The sequence below is a fragment of the Bombyx mori genome, chromosome 19 (genome assembly GCF_030269925.1).
Source record: "Bombyx mori chromosome 19, ASM3026992v2".
NCBI lineage: Eukaryota > Metazoa > Arthropoda > Insecta > Lepidoptera > Bombycidae > Bombyx > Bombyx mori.
The window spans coordinates 5,644,634-5,662,216 of record NC_085125.1 but is presented as its reverse complement, the minus strand read 5'-3'; the positions used below and the strand labels follow the sequence as shown (position 1 = coordinate 5,662,216).

The 17,583-nt window shown below is 36.6% G+C and overlaps 1 protein-coding gene across 1 annotated transcript; it reads right to left on the bottom strand.

The window, feature by feature from the left end:
- Positions 1–373: 373 nt before the first annotated feature.
- On the bottom strand, positions 374–17,529 carry LOC101746684 (mitotic spindle assembly checkpoint protein MAD1). Its single transcript, XM_004933360.5, has 14 exons — positions 17,259–17,529; positions 16,666–16,838; positions 16,062–16,250; positions 15,364–15,522; positions 15,042–15,236; positions 14,597–14,779; positions 13,077–13,250; positions 9,733–9,875; positions 8,330–8,493; positions 7,292–7,425; positions 5,844–5,921; positions 5,160–5,266; positions 4,574–4,672; positions 374–1,985 (listed from the first exon to the last, which is right to left on the bottom strand). Exons 1-14 carry the CDS (start codon positions 17,443–17,445, stop codon positions 1,775–1,777), a joined length of 2,196 nt encoding a protein of 731 aa, XP_004933417.1. The 5' UTR covers positions 17,446–17,529; the 3' UTR covers positions 374–1,774.
- Between the last annotated feature and the right edge of the window lie 54 nt (positions 17,530–17,583).

Sequence of the window (17,583 nt, the reverse complement as noted above, 5' to 3'; positions counted from 1 at the left end):
ACCATCGACAAGACACACACGGCGCGCGGCTGTTCGCTTCACCGCGGGCGGGCGGCGGCTGTGTCGGAACCTTTTCAAGCGATACTGATCTTTTAAGTATATAGATAAAGTTTAAAATTGTTTCACACTGGAAGTGCTCGCCGCGACGCTGCCGGCCGCTGCCATTCCGGTGTGACTCGGCCCTTATTATTTTACACGCAGCGCGTTCAAGCATTCTTAATGACAAAAAAAGTGCACATGCAATAATAAACTTTACTATAATTACTCAGAACTCTGTTTCCCATGTGACAAAAATTTGGTCACCTCTACGAGCCGGTCTGTGTGAACGGACCTTTCCTCTCTCAGCAGGCAAGGTGTATTACGAATAAAAAACTTTATTTCTGATCATTTAATTCACAATCCATAAAGTACAAAATACAATTTACCTTCTTAAAGTCCAGTTTTTTAAAAGTAACTCACAAATAGGAATGTAGTGAACTGTTTTTCTCTATCAGACATTGGCCCTGATGGTTTTAACTAAATTGTTTCAAGCCAATAAAATAAAATTACGTTCCATAGACACTTCTAGTACGAATTTCAAAAATATAACTCGCCCCAATTTAGGGCATGTAGGATGTCAATATAAATACTTTAACTTAAAAATTCAATCTTGTTCACAGAAACGTTTTTTTTGTATATCTATCTGTTTATAATTAGTTAAACTATACTGAGAACTTAGAACTTTTATCTCAAGGTGTGTGGCGCATTTACGTCGTAGATGTCTATGGGTTCCAGTAACCACTTAACACCAGGTGGGCTGTGAGGTCGTCCACACATCTAGGCAATAATAAAAAAATAAAAAAGTGAAACAAATAAAGAATACAAACTGGAACTCGGAGATGGTCTGAACAGTTTATATAATAATAGAAATGATAAGTACATACACACAGACCTCAATTTTCATCAATAATGTTACTATGTCAAAGATTTTTTTGTTTACCGGCGCAGGTGGATTAGCCAGCTCATGGTATTGGTCTTCACAAGTCGTGAGGTCACAATGGTGTTTGAATGGCGGCTATCCTCCGCATCAGGCAAGACAGTGGGTTTCATTAAAAATAATAAAAATTCAACAATTTGTTTAAGATGTATGATCCCGCACATTTATCGTATACATGCTAACACAATTGACAAATAACATGATTCATTTCTTACATATTTTGTATTTAAATCGAATTTTGGGGTCACAATATATCCTTTCTTGACGCTCTGACAAACAAACTCTAAATCATGCATACATTAACATTTTAACAGTCTGCGCAAATTGAAATTCCTAAACAGAATAAACAATGACGGACAGTCGATTGGGAGGAATAGAGACTAGAGTTAGAATAGGGACAAATCTGGGATGTCACAATACTTTTGTTGAGTTGTTAGATTTAGCTTTGTTGAACTTTAGATTTAACTTTGTTGAACTGAAAATGACTTTTATTTAGTGTTTAAGAATATTAAATAGTTTAATTTAGTCATCAAAGTTGTTTAACTCATTAAAGATATTAAAAAGTTAATTACCTAAAGTTAGGTACTTACCTAACAACTAAATAGTGCCAGCCCTATCGAAAAATTCTATTTTCCCCATACTGTTATACGGTGAAGCTAGTTTTTTCAGTTTTTGTGTATATATTGTAATGAACTATGTATAATAACGCTAAGAAAAACCATTGAAAATTTGTGTTGGATTTGGAAAGGGTCCCGATTCGCCCCAATCTACGGTATTACTGATATTAATAAAAAAAATCTATTCGATCGCGTGTTGGATTGTGGTTTTCGTAAAGAGCTCCATGGTGAGAGCGCTGAGGAACAAGGGTATGGACTGATGCTGGTGCAGATGCAGGTCCAGCAGATCGCCCAGAGTCTCCGAGTAGTCGGTGTGGACCATCTCGATGCCGTCGTCGCACAGGGTAAACGTTAAATATTCTTCGGACGACTCCGCGTACATATTCGATATCCTGAACGAAAAGATAACAACTTAGTAAACTTAAAAAAAAAAAAGATGGGTGTAGGCCACCCAGGCCACCTGGTGTTAAGCGGTTACTGGAGCCCATAGACATCTACAACGTAATTGCGCCACCCACCTTGAGATATAAGTTCTAAGGTCTCAAGTATAGTTACAACGGCTGCCCCTACCCTTCAAACCGAAAGGCACCACGGCAAAAATGGGCAAGGCGGTGGTACCTACCCGCGCGGACTCACAAGAGGTCCTACACCAGTATGGCAGCGAAACATGGGCGGCAACCAAAAGGAACGTGCATAGCATTCAAATTGCTGAAACGAAGATGCTAAGGTGGATGTGCGGCTTGACCAGGCTTGATAAAATCCGCAACGAGTACGCAAGTTAACGCGTCACGCGAATTATGCTGACAAAGGTGTTCTTCGGTAATATATCACCGAACAAATACTTTATTTAACGTTTTCGACCTACACGACCCCAAGCTCATCTGTGTTAACGGGCATAACCAATGGATAAATCTAACATGATTGTTAAACCAATAATATTGATTAATTGATTTGATTTTGAGATGACTAACATTGTAGAAGTGAAATTTAAAAGGTAAATGTAACATAATCTACAGATATAGTTCCCGGTACGTAACTTGGCAAGAGTCGTTAGATGCGCAGAAGTCGTTTTTAGGTCTCTTTGGTTGTCAAGCGGGACGCGGGGAAAGACGTAGCACCGTTCCGAGCGCGCTATTGGTGAGTCAGTCGACCCTCCCCTCCCGCACCGCGTCCACGTTCCATTCGCTCCCGATTATACATGCGCCTACTAAAGTTGTAGGAACCCTTTGTTTATATTGAGTTTTTGTTACGAGTTGTTATTATTGTTTTAAATTTCGTTTTTGTTACGAGTGTTATTGTTTTAAAGATGTTTGCAATGCCAGGACCAAATACCAATGACCATATATTCGATTCAGTTACTGAGCGTTTTATTATTTACGTCAGTGACGACAGCGACTCTTCGTTATGTCAACGATGAGGAGCCAACTCCTTCCAGCAGCTCAGGTGCTACCATAAATTTAATCCAAGGGGTAGCACTATTAGAAAATGATAGTGACGACGGCGAGATATAATTTTTAATATTAAGTATATTTTTTTTAATAAACTTCTTAACTTTTAATTGTATTTTATTTATAACACCTAATACACTTCACGAATTCCTCTCTTTTATTTAACTTTCTTCTAAACACACAGGCTTAAAAATAAATTATGGCAAATAAAAAATTAAATTAAATTATATGCGGGCAATAAAAGTGACCATTTTTTTGTTGCAATGTGCACTATGCGCGACATTACCCCCACTACACCAAAACCTTGCCAACTTACGTGCCGCTTATTATAACTATATCGGATTTACAAAAAATTTTTATTAGGAATGTACTGAATGCAGTGAAAGGAAAGAAAATTTTATGAGCGTACACATCAACCAGAAGGTTCTTGAGTGGCGACCGCGTACTGGGAGACGTAGCGTGGGTAGGCCTCCCACAAGGTGGGCCGACGACCTATTAAGGTTCGCGGGGATCCGCTGGATGCAGGCAGCGCAGGACCGGTCTTTGTGGCGAGGCTTGGGGGAGGCCTATGTCCAGCAGTGGACGTCCATGGGCTGATAGATAGATAGATAGATAGACACATGCATGTTGGAATCCTTATATAGGTATTAAAATAGGATCTAAATAAGTAAATACATCAAAATAGATTTTTGGAGTTTACTCCTTTAGAATCGATTTACATATATAGGCCCGGGGTATGAAAATTATGGGGACCAAAATCGTACTAGCATGTCACACGAAATGCGTTATGCGCCTGATTGGCTCCTGATTGCGTGATGCGTGCGCGCGCCAATCAGGAGCCAACGCGCGGCCGCGTTATCGCAGGTGACGCCGGGCTGCTGCGCCGGCAGTCCGCCACAAAGCCTCGTACTGATCGCGCGTTTCTCTCATTATTGTATTTTCATATATTTGTTAGTCGTTTGTTTTGTGTCTCGTTAATTTGTTAATAATCTGTAGTGTATCGTGTTGTCGTAATATAGAACTATTTCTCGTATTGTTTCGTTTAATTTTTTATATCCAGTAAACTCCAGTCGTGCGTCGGAGCGGACACACACACTTTTTTTTTTATGTTTTCTACAATAAGCGAAAGTTCCAACGGTAATTGGTTTGATGGTAATTGGAATACCCTGAATAGTTTTGAGATTTCGGTACACACAAGCTTTAGGTAAGCGACAAAACATTATTATTATTCATCATGATTACGGAACAGATTTATGTACGACTAGCTGTACCCGTTCTCTTCACTGGGCATTTAAAATTAACATTATCATTTCTCACCCCCACAAAGATTCTCATCACTAACGCGCCCGCAACTGGTGTAGGGAGTCCAACACTCATATAAATATTAGCCTATCCATTAAGTACATGCATTTTCTACATGGATACCAAGTTTCAAGTCAATCGGATGCATGGTTCAGTAGTTATAACGGAACATCCGTAAAAACAACTGTAGATTTATATATTAGTATAGATTAAACAAAAACTAAGCTTACCTGTAATTTTTATGCCCAGTGCGATCAATTTTATACCCTAAAAGCATGTAACAAACGTCTCTGTATTCTTGAGCGGAAGACGTGAACTCTTCTTTCATTCTGAAACATGTACTAACATTATTTTCTGGGTCTATTGAGGAGCTAAATACCACTTTACCATTTCACATTCCGAAACGATTCCGCTAAAATCTATTATGATCTAAACTTGTTTATTATGTCGAGAAGAAACGCTGGCTTGAATAGATTACAAAATAATTGTAATTTTAGAAGTTATAGGAAACTATAGCTTAAAGTAATGGGTTTTTGCAAAATAACAAATCAACAGGACATGACATGACCATTTTAGATATACACACATATATATATTGAATAGTATCAAAATTATTGAAGAATATGTCTAATTAAACAAAAATGCAATTCACTTCTCCTTGCAATATTTCAATAGTTAATCAGATAAAGCTAGTTGCAGAAGGTATTGTGTACTCACGCCTATCTGGGACAATTGAAGTTTCGATCAGGTACAAACATTCGATATTCACCCTAATTTCAAAGGAATTAAGCCTACAATACTAAAACAATTGAATACCTCTTAAGCTTAATTCGACTGTTCTCCAACTGCTGTCGCATCTGTTGCAACTCCTCGGGGTCCGCCTGAGCCCCTCCCTCGCGTAGAGCAACCTTCAACTTCTTTATCTGAAGACAAAACGAACCTACATTTTTTTTAATGCATAGATGGGTGGACGAGCTCACAGCCCACCTTGTGTTAAGTGGTTACTGGAGCCCATAGACTGTTAGAATTGTATAATTCCTAAACGCATCTTTATGTTAATACCAACTGACAGCTGTCACTCGTCTAATATGTGTCAAAGTCATTCGTATGCTCGCCCTTTTTCTTCTTGCGCCGTCAATGAGTACGGACACAAAAAAGTGTATCGCCGTTAGAATAAAAACTATCCATGAAAATCTGCGTCTTTATAAGAAACACAGACGATCACTTCAACCTAGACATCCACAAAGTAAATGTCGCCACCCATCTTGAGATATGAGTTCTAAGGTCTCAGTAGTTACAACGGCTGCCCCGCCCTTCAAACCGAAACGTATTACTTCTTCAAGGCAGAAATAGGCAGGGTGGTGGTACCTACCCGTGCGGACTCACAAGACGTCCTACCACCAGTAAACATAACAGTACATAAGCTATTCGAATAATCGCTTCATATATTCATTCGTATTTTTCTATGTAAAATGAAAACGTGAAAATCGATTTACGCACCTCTTCCTGGGCGGCTTCTAATTCTTTTGATATTTGTTTTTGTGCTTCGGCCGCGGGGTTGTTCGTTAAGTGTAGCACCTGGAAATCAATGGATGTGTATATAAAAACTAAATATTTATTCAAGTTATTGATGTGCAGCGACCAGTCATGACATCGAGGGGTGAAAGACTATTTAGTTTAAGCGACATTTCGCCTAATAAGCGACATTTATCTTTGTAATTAAAGGTGCCTTCTATTTTAATTGTCTTAATTGCAAACCCAACCCCTGAGCGTCTTGGGTCTGTAGCCGGTGTGCCCTTCCAGTAAAACGTGTAAGCACCACCTCGCTCTGTCAATTCTCCTTCGTCAGCTAAATGGGTTTCGCTCAGGGCAGCAATATCCACAGTATAGCGCTGGAGCTCTCTCGCAACTATAGCAGTTTTCCGTTCAGGGCATATATTGCTGGGCCGGGCTAACAAAGTGCGCACATTCCACGCGCCGAAAGTCATTGATTTAGTTATTGTTTTATTTCTATAATAGCGTCGACCACGTTATTGGGATGCTTAGGCAGCCGTGGTTACCACCTCCCCTTAACTCTGGAGCAAGCGTTTCTTTAGGGCACTTTTTCTAGCCCCCTCCCCGGCTGAGCGGGGGAAGCTGTGCTTCTCTAAATAGAGCAGCTTCGTCGCATAGTGTGCTGCCGAATTGCACAGTTACTCCGGGTCGATGCAGAAGCGACCACTCTCCCTATGCCGCCTCCGTGCAGACATCAGACAAAGCCCAATAAGCATCAGTATCAGACCTCTCTACCTTTGTCCATCGCCAGAGGACTTAGTTTCAGCATCCGGTAAACATTAAACAGAAAATGGTCATCTGCGCAGGATTTTTTTTAAGTGCATAACTGTTTGCGCCTCACACAAATACACTCCTTTGCTTTCTGGACCCCAATGGAACGGAAACCCGCTACAATTGGAAGAAAACAGGATGCAGTGTTTTACAAGACATTGTGTTAAGGCCACCTTTGGCCTTAACACAATGTCTTGCTGCCACGCCGGATCCACCAACACCAGTCGCTTATCAGCTATAGAGTTGCCTTCATCACCGAAGCAGACTTAAGTGATCTAGGTGGCAGTACAATCAGCTCCTCCCGCCACCTTTAGCCTTCTCACGATGCCTTGCTACCTCGCCGGATCCGCCAACATCAGACGCTTATCAGCGGTCGTATTGCCTTCATTGCCGAGATAGACTTTATGCACTGCGGGGAGTACCGCACTTTTTGTAAGATAATAGACAAGCTTGTTCGATAATAGAAAAGCGATTTACCAATAAAAACCCACAACACACCCCAACCCCAAAAAATAAGAATATAAATTAAATAAGACATGACCTAAAGGTCTTAGTTACCAGGTCATTAAATCCCATAAACAAAATAATAAAATAATCGGTGTACAAGGAGAAAGCCCAGCTACCTTCGTCTGAGGACCGATCCGCTCGAGGCTGGCAGTGAGCAGGTCGCGCTGTGTCCGCAGCTTGGTGACGTCACGCCGCGCGCCCTCCGCCTCCTCGCGCCATCGCGTCACTTCGTTGCGGAGACTCTCCAGAGCTGCAAATACCAACGATAATTAATTCAACACGCTTTCAATCACACTCGTTGGTATATTTTTTAAACCAATAAAAATGTTCGCAGTTTTAGTCTATTAAAAGTAAAGCTTTGTTGAAACTCAGTTATATAGATTTTTTTAAAAGAAAATTATAATTAGGAGTATATATATATCTTCTGTAGCTTCAGACATAAGTATAATATGATATAGGGTGATGAACTTATCAGGTAGTGCATTATTGAGACTCGTAAAAACAAGTTTACTGTTACAATAGGTTTACTATTCTGTACTCAATCGATAATATATTAAAATAACATTTAATAAATTATATAATTTTTTAATAATTCTTCATGTCTACTTTGTCTACAAACTAACACAAAACCTAATGCATAACGTAATATAAGCCTGATCACAGTATAGCAGAGTAACATTAATAATTACCACCTTTTTTATTTAGCCCCAAATGACGTCACGCGTAACGAAATTATGCATTAATGGTAAAAATTAAGAGCTGTTTTCATGGTAAAGACCACGGGCCATCTCATCAATACATATTCACAATAGCACGACTATTAGTTACTGTAGTTCTTTATATATATATTTTGCATTAGAACAATGTAAAACAGCGTAGATACAGATACAGTGTACTAGTAGTAGGACCTCTTGTGTGTCCACACGAAAAGGTACCACCACCTTGCCTATTCCCGCCGTGAAGCAGTAATGCGTTTCGGTTTGAAGGGTGAGGCAGCCGCTGCAACTATACTGAAATCTTAGAACTCATATCTCAAGGTGGGTGGCGCATTTACGTTATAGATTTCTATGGGCTCCAGTGTTAACACCAGGTGGGCTGTGATTTCGTCCACCCATCTAAGCAATAAATAAAAAAATAAAACTCAACAACATCACCTTTGGAATGCGCATGAGGATCGTGAGCGGCAATCAGGTCTCTGTATCCCTGAAGGCTCTTCTCTAGTTGCTGTACGCGCGCCGACAACAAGGCGACGCTACCGGCGCCCTCCTCCCCGCACAGTGTCACCGTTAACTCTTTCTCATAGCAGTCTAGTTGTTGCCTATGAATGGAATAACTCAAGCTATATCAAATGAAAACACAAACGGTATCGTGCACGCTTCTTTTGAGGACATTACTCTACTACACTACACTACTCATTGGTAAAGTGATAAAATAGTCCATAGATTTTCGGTAGGCAGCGGCTTGGCTCTGCTCCTGGCATTGCTGAAGTCCATGGGCGACGGTAACCACTCACCATCAGGTGGGCCGTGTGCTCGTCTGCCAACATGGGCAATAAAAAAAAAAGACATGGCGATGTGAATACCGCCACACCTTAGTCATAAGATGGAATTGTCAGTTGTATTGTACATACAGTCAAAACCGTTTACTGCGACATCGTTTAGTACAACATACCGGTTATAATAACCAAGAACAAAGGTCCCGGCTGAATGCCATATGACCGCCTTATTAAAAATATTGCTTTCTACGACATTGGTAATAACGACATACCTCATAAAACGACCACATTTAACTAATATTTCGGAGAATTAGATCTATTAGAACGACCGGCTAAGTTGTATTGTAAACAATTTGAATAAGTATCCACATTTGTCTTCAATGGCTTTTAAAATCAGGAAAGAAAACAATAGGATTTAGTTTAGTGTAGGGTCTTTTCTAATTCTTAGAAACAAAACACGTGCATGCGGTATCAAAGCCCGCTTCTTCATATCTTTTCAGTTAGTTTGTTACTTATCTATACACAAGACACACCAAAACTTTGTGGAGTTATTCGTGAAACTATCAAAATGTCTCTAACAAAAAGAAAACAAATTAATATTGAAGAAAAACCGCGTATTATGTAAATATATTTTTCCAATAATTCCCTATCGATTTGTTTGTACTTGCACGATACACATTAAACATCACCGGTTGTTACGACTATCGGTTTTTACGACTGAATATGAGCAGTCCCTTCGATGTCGTTATAACAGATTTTGACTGTATATATAACGGTGGTCCAACCATCCAAATAAACACATTAATCGAGTCGATACATCGAGTTTACTAGCTTAGGACGTTTTTTTAAAATATATATTTTAAAAACATTTCCGTGTCTATGGTATTTTTACCAGAAGTCATAGGCACACGTCACGGGTACTTCTTTTGCGGAATAATATCGCATTTATGTACTGTTATGTAGTTTTTCTTCAGCACATTTATGAAAGAGCGGTTTTTATTTAGTTCTGAAAACGGAATGCCCGTGTATTATATACAACTAACAATATTATTATCGACTCACCTATAACTATCCCTTTCCCTAGTAACTAATAGCAATCGCTTCTGCAGTCTGTGTATGAGACTCTCCTGGTTTTTGCGTACCGTTGTGAGATCATTCAACTTTCCTGTGGCCTTGTCGCGTTCGTATTTCAATGTCGCCACTTCCTGTAACGGATAATTATGCATAATTTGCATACTACTTGCATGCGACATTTCGCTTAATAAGCGCCGTTTATGTTTGTAATTAAAAGTTCGTTTTATTTTGTATCAGTATCAACAGTTCAATGTTTTTAATTGAACTTCAATCAAGTTTTCTCTATTCGGTTTTTGAAAAGGTATTTTTCAAAATATTAAACTTTAAATGGCCTTTCACCCATCGATATGTATGCCTATATCTTGGTTGTGAACCTCGATAAAAGATTCAAAAGTACAACCCATACATAACTATACTTGGGCCATTATAAACGTGCGAATTGAGTCATAAATAATTTTTATCAGACCTCTCGCTCACACATATAGGAATATTGGATCTCTCGCTCACACTTCTAGTGTTGTGTTTTTTTTATTTATTTATTTATTTATTTAAGGATTACCGACAGGGTTTACAGTAAGACATAAAATAATATTGACATGTATAGAGCAATTGATAACTGCAACTCTAATTAGAGGCAATCACAGCATGCATTACATTAATATATCAATAGAGATTTAATAACACTATTAATAATAAAAAAAATAAAAAACAAAAGAAAGACAACAAGGACAGTAATACCCGAGCACTCAGACCAAGGCTGAGGCTGAGGTTCAACAACAACTTTTTATAATTTTGTTCTTGAATATTGGAAGGGAATCGCCAAATATGTCAAGGTTTTTAACTTTTCTAACTAGATTATTATAAAGGTTAGTTAGACGAGGAGTAGTTGAGTGCTTGCCTAGATTGGTTCTGCTAAAGCGTAAAGTGTATAATTGCTTAGGTGGGTGGACGAGCTCACAGCCCACCTGATATTAAGTGGTTACTGAAGTCCATAGACAACGTAAATGCGCCACCCACCTGAGATATAAGTTCCAAGATCTCAGTATAGTTACAACGGCTGCCCTACCCTTCAAACCGAAACGCATTACTGCTTCACGGCAGAAATAGGCTGGGCGGTGGTACGTACCCGTGCGGACTCACAAGAGTTCCTACCACCAGTAACCTGTGTGTGTACAAATCAATTTATTTACACAAAAAAACGTTATTTATTTAAAGGACAATGCCCATTTTCTTAGGGCGTTTGGGCCCCTAAAAAAAAATGGTTGGGTCATGATGGTTTTAACTTAATTTGATAGACAAAGAAATGTCGTTTCATAATCAGAAAATGATTTTTATATTCTCTCCCAGGTTTAAGAGAAATCTGTTTTTTTCTGTAGCTAAAATTAAGTTGTTAATTGTTTTCTTCGAAATCAAAAATCGCTCTCATCATTATTTACAGTATTAAATAAGTTAATTGTGGTTAATGTTGCTAGAAATAAGCCCTTACGTACATTTTATTATTATTATATTCTCATAATAATAATAAAATGAATTAAATGAAATGAAAATCCGGAAGCCGGCAAAGATATTGTTGTTGTTGTTTTTAAATTCGCCAATAAGCAGGCAAAGAGCGTAGCCTATACAGCCTAGTCTGTCGTAGTTATATATTTATTTTTTTCAATAAAAAGCTCTCTTTTTATTGCTTTTTGGGAGTTTTAACGTCAACTCGATGAATACCACATTGAGTGAGCGTGAATTTCCGCAGACCTTTTATCTTGAAAAAAAAAAAAACAGTCACTGCTATGTTAGCCACAGTTTTATTCCAAAGTTTAATACACAAAACAACACCCAATTTACATCACAATAAACTATTAAAAAAACATTAAAATAAAACTTCAAGTGACGCTTCACTCGGGTTGCTGCCAAAACTCTCTGATCGTATTTAATAAGAATAGAGTAATGGTAGGCGATTGAGATTTTTACTAATGGAATCAATAATATCTAAAAATATTAAATAATTCATGGCTTTAAGTAATAATTATTATTACAATATATAAATATTGAACTGAACAAAAATAAACTAAAGTCTGTGAATTATAACCATTAGCTATTTTTTTTAATTTATTGTTCAAGTCACAGATAACTCTTTCGTTTGGCAGCATATAGGTTTACTATAAGGCTGTATGGGTTAAGCCCTTTGCCTATTGACACTCAGTTTTGGGATGTCATCAATATTTCAATAACGTGAAAAAATAAGGCATAGTTTTTCAAGTACAAATAGTTTGGACATAAAGTTGGCCCACTTTTGGGCATTGTCCTTTAAAAAAGTTATTTTTTCCAGGTCACTTTTTAATTCGTTAAACACTATCAATTATGAATAACCGAACGAGTTTGGGCGTTAATATAGCTCTTTAATTTAAACGAAGTTAAGTTATCGTATAATGCTTCCATGGTTCGCGTAGGATTGTTTAACTATAGCTCGGTAGGCAGCAGCTTGGCTCTGCCCCCGGCATTGCTGAAGTCCATGGGCGACGGTAACCACTCACCATCAGGTGGGCCGTATGCTCGTCTGCCTACAAGGGCAATAAAAAAGTAAAACAATTTTTACAAATACCTACAACCTACAATTTACACGTACCAGTCATCAACGACCACGTCATCTGACTACCTGAACCTGAGCGGCATCCCTTTATAGATATCGAGTTGCGCGGCATTGTCGCATTCCTTTGACGTAATGTTTTATTACTCAGTTGGCACGTTTGTAATGGCCCAAGTATAGTAATAAGGGGGGCGCCCATTAATTACGTGAGGTGTTCTAGGGGAGAGTGGATCAAGCTAAATCTTTCCAAATCTCACTTGGGGGGGTTTTGGCAAATATCACGAAATTATATTTCTCGCAGAAAACGGTGTAAAATTGCGTGAAATATTTTTTCTAAAATAAAATATGGCCAAATCTGAGAAAATAGTATTTTTTCGTATGGACTGAATTGGAATAAATCTTTTCTTAATTTTTGTTTGATGTTCATTATTTAATTTTATGATTGTGAGTTTAAATTACGGTAATATTCACAAATACTAGTCTTTGCTAGTCTTCAATAAAATTAATACAGAAAGTTTTTTTTTTCTCAATAATCCAACATATTAACCGTCCAAATAGAAGTTATGAAAAATCTCGCGTAAGCTTAGAGGGAGTGGGGAAATTGAGAGAAATCCTACGATATCGATACGGAAGAGGAGGTCAAAAAATTCTCAAAAACGTCTCACGTAATTAATGGACGCCCTATGTTAGTATAGAACAGTACATTAGTGAATGGTGAGTAGTTTTATAAAGGAGGTAGTGGTGGTGAGGTTACCTCGGTGAGGTGCGCGAGTGCCGACTGCGCCTGCGTGGAGTCCGCGGTGGCGGTGATTTGCGCTCCGAGCGCGGACTCCAGCGCGTCGCGCAGCGCACCCGCGGACTCCACGCCATGCGCGCGCGCCGCACTCATCCACGACTCCAACTGAGACTCGACGCTGGACAACTTCACCTGAAACGAAAACATAGTTAATGCGAACACTTATATGCTTTAGACCAGGAGTGGCCAAACGGTAGATCGCGATCGACCGGTCGATCGTGGCTATTAGTTCAGTCGAACGTGGCGAGACAAAAAAAATTTTTTTTTAAGGGATTTTATGACCTTGTAACTAAGCCCTATAAGCATCACCTTCATCTTGTATCATTTGTTAATAACCATTACGTCACATTATTTGTCATCTTTTCTACACAATAGTTCTCTTTTATAATATAATTTCAACTTTATGTTAATCTTTTTAATAAAAGAAAATATACTACTTATTTTTATACTGAACTACATTGTTTTATTAAATTTCAAGAAATGCCATGGATAGATCGTAGTGTGTCGTCAGTAAACAGTAGATATTGATTCTAATCAAGTTGGCCACCCCTGCTTTAAACATTTGACGATTAGAAATTCCCCGCCGTGTCCAAGATTTACTGAAATGTCCAGTTTTATTCAAATCTATTTACTATTATATAAAAAACACGGTTGAGAAAATTTAAAGCTCATCCTTGTTTTAAATAATTTGATTGTATTTAATGTTAAGTTAGTATAGTTATTTGTGTAAGAATTTTGTTATACCTTTATTTTAAAGTACCAATGGACTTCGTATCCGGCTAATAAATAAATAAATAAATAAAAAAATAAAATAAAACATTTGACGAAATAGCGAAAGATATAGTTTTCGGGCTACATACATAATTACTACTTTTACAAATTTCGTGGTTATTCTTTTTATTTCGTAAATTATCTCGCATGTTTCTAATAGAAAGTTTTCGTTTCGATAAACTTATTTGGTGGGAATATTAAAGCAATATCGTAGATACTTATTTAGTTTTCATGATGTCTGCGATTTATCTATATATCTTAGACACTACTATACACTACCAAATGTTTTTCTGTGATTTTTTAAGTTTGTAAAAAAATGGCATAATCCACACTATTCCACACTCAGTGGCCAGTGGTATAAGAACGTCAACATTGTCGATGACAGTGACAAAAATAACGTCAAGCTACTGCTTCGAACTAATAGGCGGGGGCGGGAAATAAGTAAATATTTTTTTTTATTATTCATTTCGATTGTAGAAGTTTAATAAAATGTCTATCTTTAAATTGGGAACAATTATGAAGATTCGTTTATATTCTTGTTACTAGAAGTATTAGTTTAGAAAAATGTTTGTTTAATTCTAGTAATTTGATAAAAGGCATAGGATAAACTGATAATTCATACATCCATAAAATGTGTATTTTTTTTTAGATATAACAATTTCCCCTTTAAACCCTTCAAAATCTCAAGATATAATTTACTTATTTACCTTAGCCTCATGCAACTCCAGTTGAACAGGTTGGAGAGCTTCAACTCTGGAAGTGAGTTGATGAACTTGTTCCTCCAGCAACAACTTATTACAAATCGCATCACGAAGCGAACGCTCATTGGCTCGGAGACGCGTCACTTCCTTTTCAAGTTCGGCCATATTGCAAAGACGTTTTTGGGCTGTCTATTCCGAAAATAAATCTTTTTAATTATAACGCTAAATGATATTCATAAAAAACTGTAACTATTCTTTCCACTTCATATTATTTTTCAGCATTTTTTTGGTTATTAAAACATAGAACTAATTTTAATCAATAGGTTAAATGATTGATATTCATTCATGTGACTAACAGTCATAAAGGGGAATTTAATCAATAATCAAAATGATGGTAATGATTACTCATTACACTCTTTAAAATGATTATTGGTAAGTTAGAAACATTTACCTTAGACTGAGTCTGCCAGTCTTTATAAGAATCCCTTTCATATTCAAGCTCCTTTAATTTCGAGGTCACTTGTTGGAATTCAAAGTTCTGTTTCTCCAGTTGATTCTTCAACTGAGTGCACTGTTCGGCACGACTTGTCTGCTTCACTAGCTCTTTTTTAAGCATTTCAACTTCCGACTGTGCACCTTCCAGAGCCTAAAGATGTTAAAATCATTGTGTTTGATAGTCATCATCATAGAACATGTACTATTCAGATAAATCACCATTTTATTATATAAGGAATTTACTGAAACCAATATAAATTATTAATTTAATTTTATACCTGTAACAATTCATCCATGTCCTTTTTCATTTCTGATATTTGATCTTTATTACTAACATTAGCTTCCAATAATTTATCCTTGAGATCTGCTATTTGTTTGTGGAGATCAGTCTTCTCTTTGTCCCAATTTGCTTTAAGATCTTTATGCTCTTTGGCGGCCTTTGCATGAAAACAAGTTCATTTTTTTTAAGTAAAAAATTATAATCATCATTTATCCTACAGATGAAAATAAATTTGTTATTTTAATATTATAATAGTTATTGCAATTCATAGTAACAATATTCATGTCAATTTTCATCTGACAATAGTCAGTACTTTTGATTTGACTCAATTAATCAATATTATTGTAAATTATAATCAGCAGTAATGATTTTTATATTTTGTTAATAAACTTATATAGAGACTAGCGACCCGACCTCGCTTCCTTTCGGAAACATTAAAACACAAATGAAACAAAAAAAAAAAATATATATATATATATATATTAAAAAAAGTAGCCTATGTTCATCAGGGACTATGTCGGCTTCTAATGGAAAAATAATTTTTCATATCGGTCCAGTAGTTTCAGAGCCTATTCGAAACAAACAAACAAACAAATCTTTCCTCTTTATAATAAATAAACTTATATTATATAGAGATCATGTTTGTTACTTGTTTTATCAAATTGAATTTTATATGTGAATCAATGAAAACCTTACCGTATTAAACTCATCTTTTAACTCTTGTTCTCGCCTACGTATCAACTGCAGCCTATCTTCCATATCACTGACAGCTCTTTCATCTCTCTTGTGCTGTTCTATAAGGGATGCCTTCTCTTCTTCAAACAATATCTGCATCTCTTTACGTATAGTATGCTGGTGGTTTACTCTAGATTCTAATTTGGTTATCTGTATTTAAATTAATGAAATACAATTTTAGTGAAAGGTAATAAAGTTATTAATTGACCACATCGGACGAATATGGCCTAATCTACCTTTTGGAAAGAAAAAAATCACATTTTTTTTATTATCTTAAGTTTAAGGCCAATTGTTTGCACTAATATCATCTTGAAAGAGTCATTTAGATAACCATTATATATTAGAATGATTTACAATAGAAAATGTGGAATAAATTAAAACATCTATTATAACTTTTCACATTTCAATATGTTTTTATTTTCAATAATATGTGTTTTTCCATTGGAATTTACATGAAAATCAACAAATCTGTTCTTGATTTCGTTTCGTTCTTGATTTTGTTTTTATGTTACATTGAAAGTATGTTCTAACTTTTAAAAAAATATAAGTTTATGAAACACTGTACCTGTGCTTTTGCAGCAATCAGATCAATCTTCAAACGTTTTGTTTCCCATGGTGATGGTGGTGCTGTGGTTCCATTACCACTTGAGTCTCTTCTAAGCCTCTTATCTGGTGTCACATCATCTACGCTACCGATACTCGACTTTCTTTTACCAAATGTCAGTAGATTGGAGAGGCCTATTTAATGTTTATAAACTTATTAAGTTTTGACATTTTACTTCTGAACGTCTGCAGTTTATTGAAAAGGTGACAAACTTAACTAATGGTGATTCTGTTGTTAATAACAGAGGCAGAAATATTTATGAGATATTATTTTTATTAAGACTGAATGACTGACTGACTGATGGACATACATTGCCTTTCAACTATCCCTTTCAATCAATCTTTTCAAACTAACGCGAATGATTACGCTTGGAAAACAGAAATTTAAAAAAATCAACAAATTGAAAAACAGCGAACAATAGACATGAAAACAACGATCACTCGTCTTGTTTTCAATTTTAGGTTAAATGTATTTCTTGAACTTAAATTTACATTGTACCAGATGTCTCTCAAATGTGCTAACATTTATAGTTAGTAAATTATTTCTCACTATACCTTCTTTTATAGATTGAGTACTATCAGAAAAGTTTAGATTTGTAGACGCCGATAACTTGTCTTTTGGTGGTTCAGTGTTTATGACCCTACGAAATGGTTCAAGCACATCGCTGTATAATGACATATCACTTTCTTTAGCCATCTTCTTATATTGAGAAACATTTAATTTATATTCTCGATTTATCATAACCTATCTTAATATTAAATTTTATTTGTCATTTTGCTAAAAAGTAGCAATATTAGCGTTTAAATCTGTCTATGACCAACTCATAGACATTTTTTTTTGTACAATTTTTCCTCTATAAGAAAGGTAAGGGGATCTAAG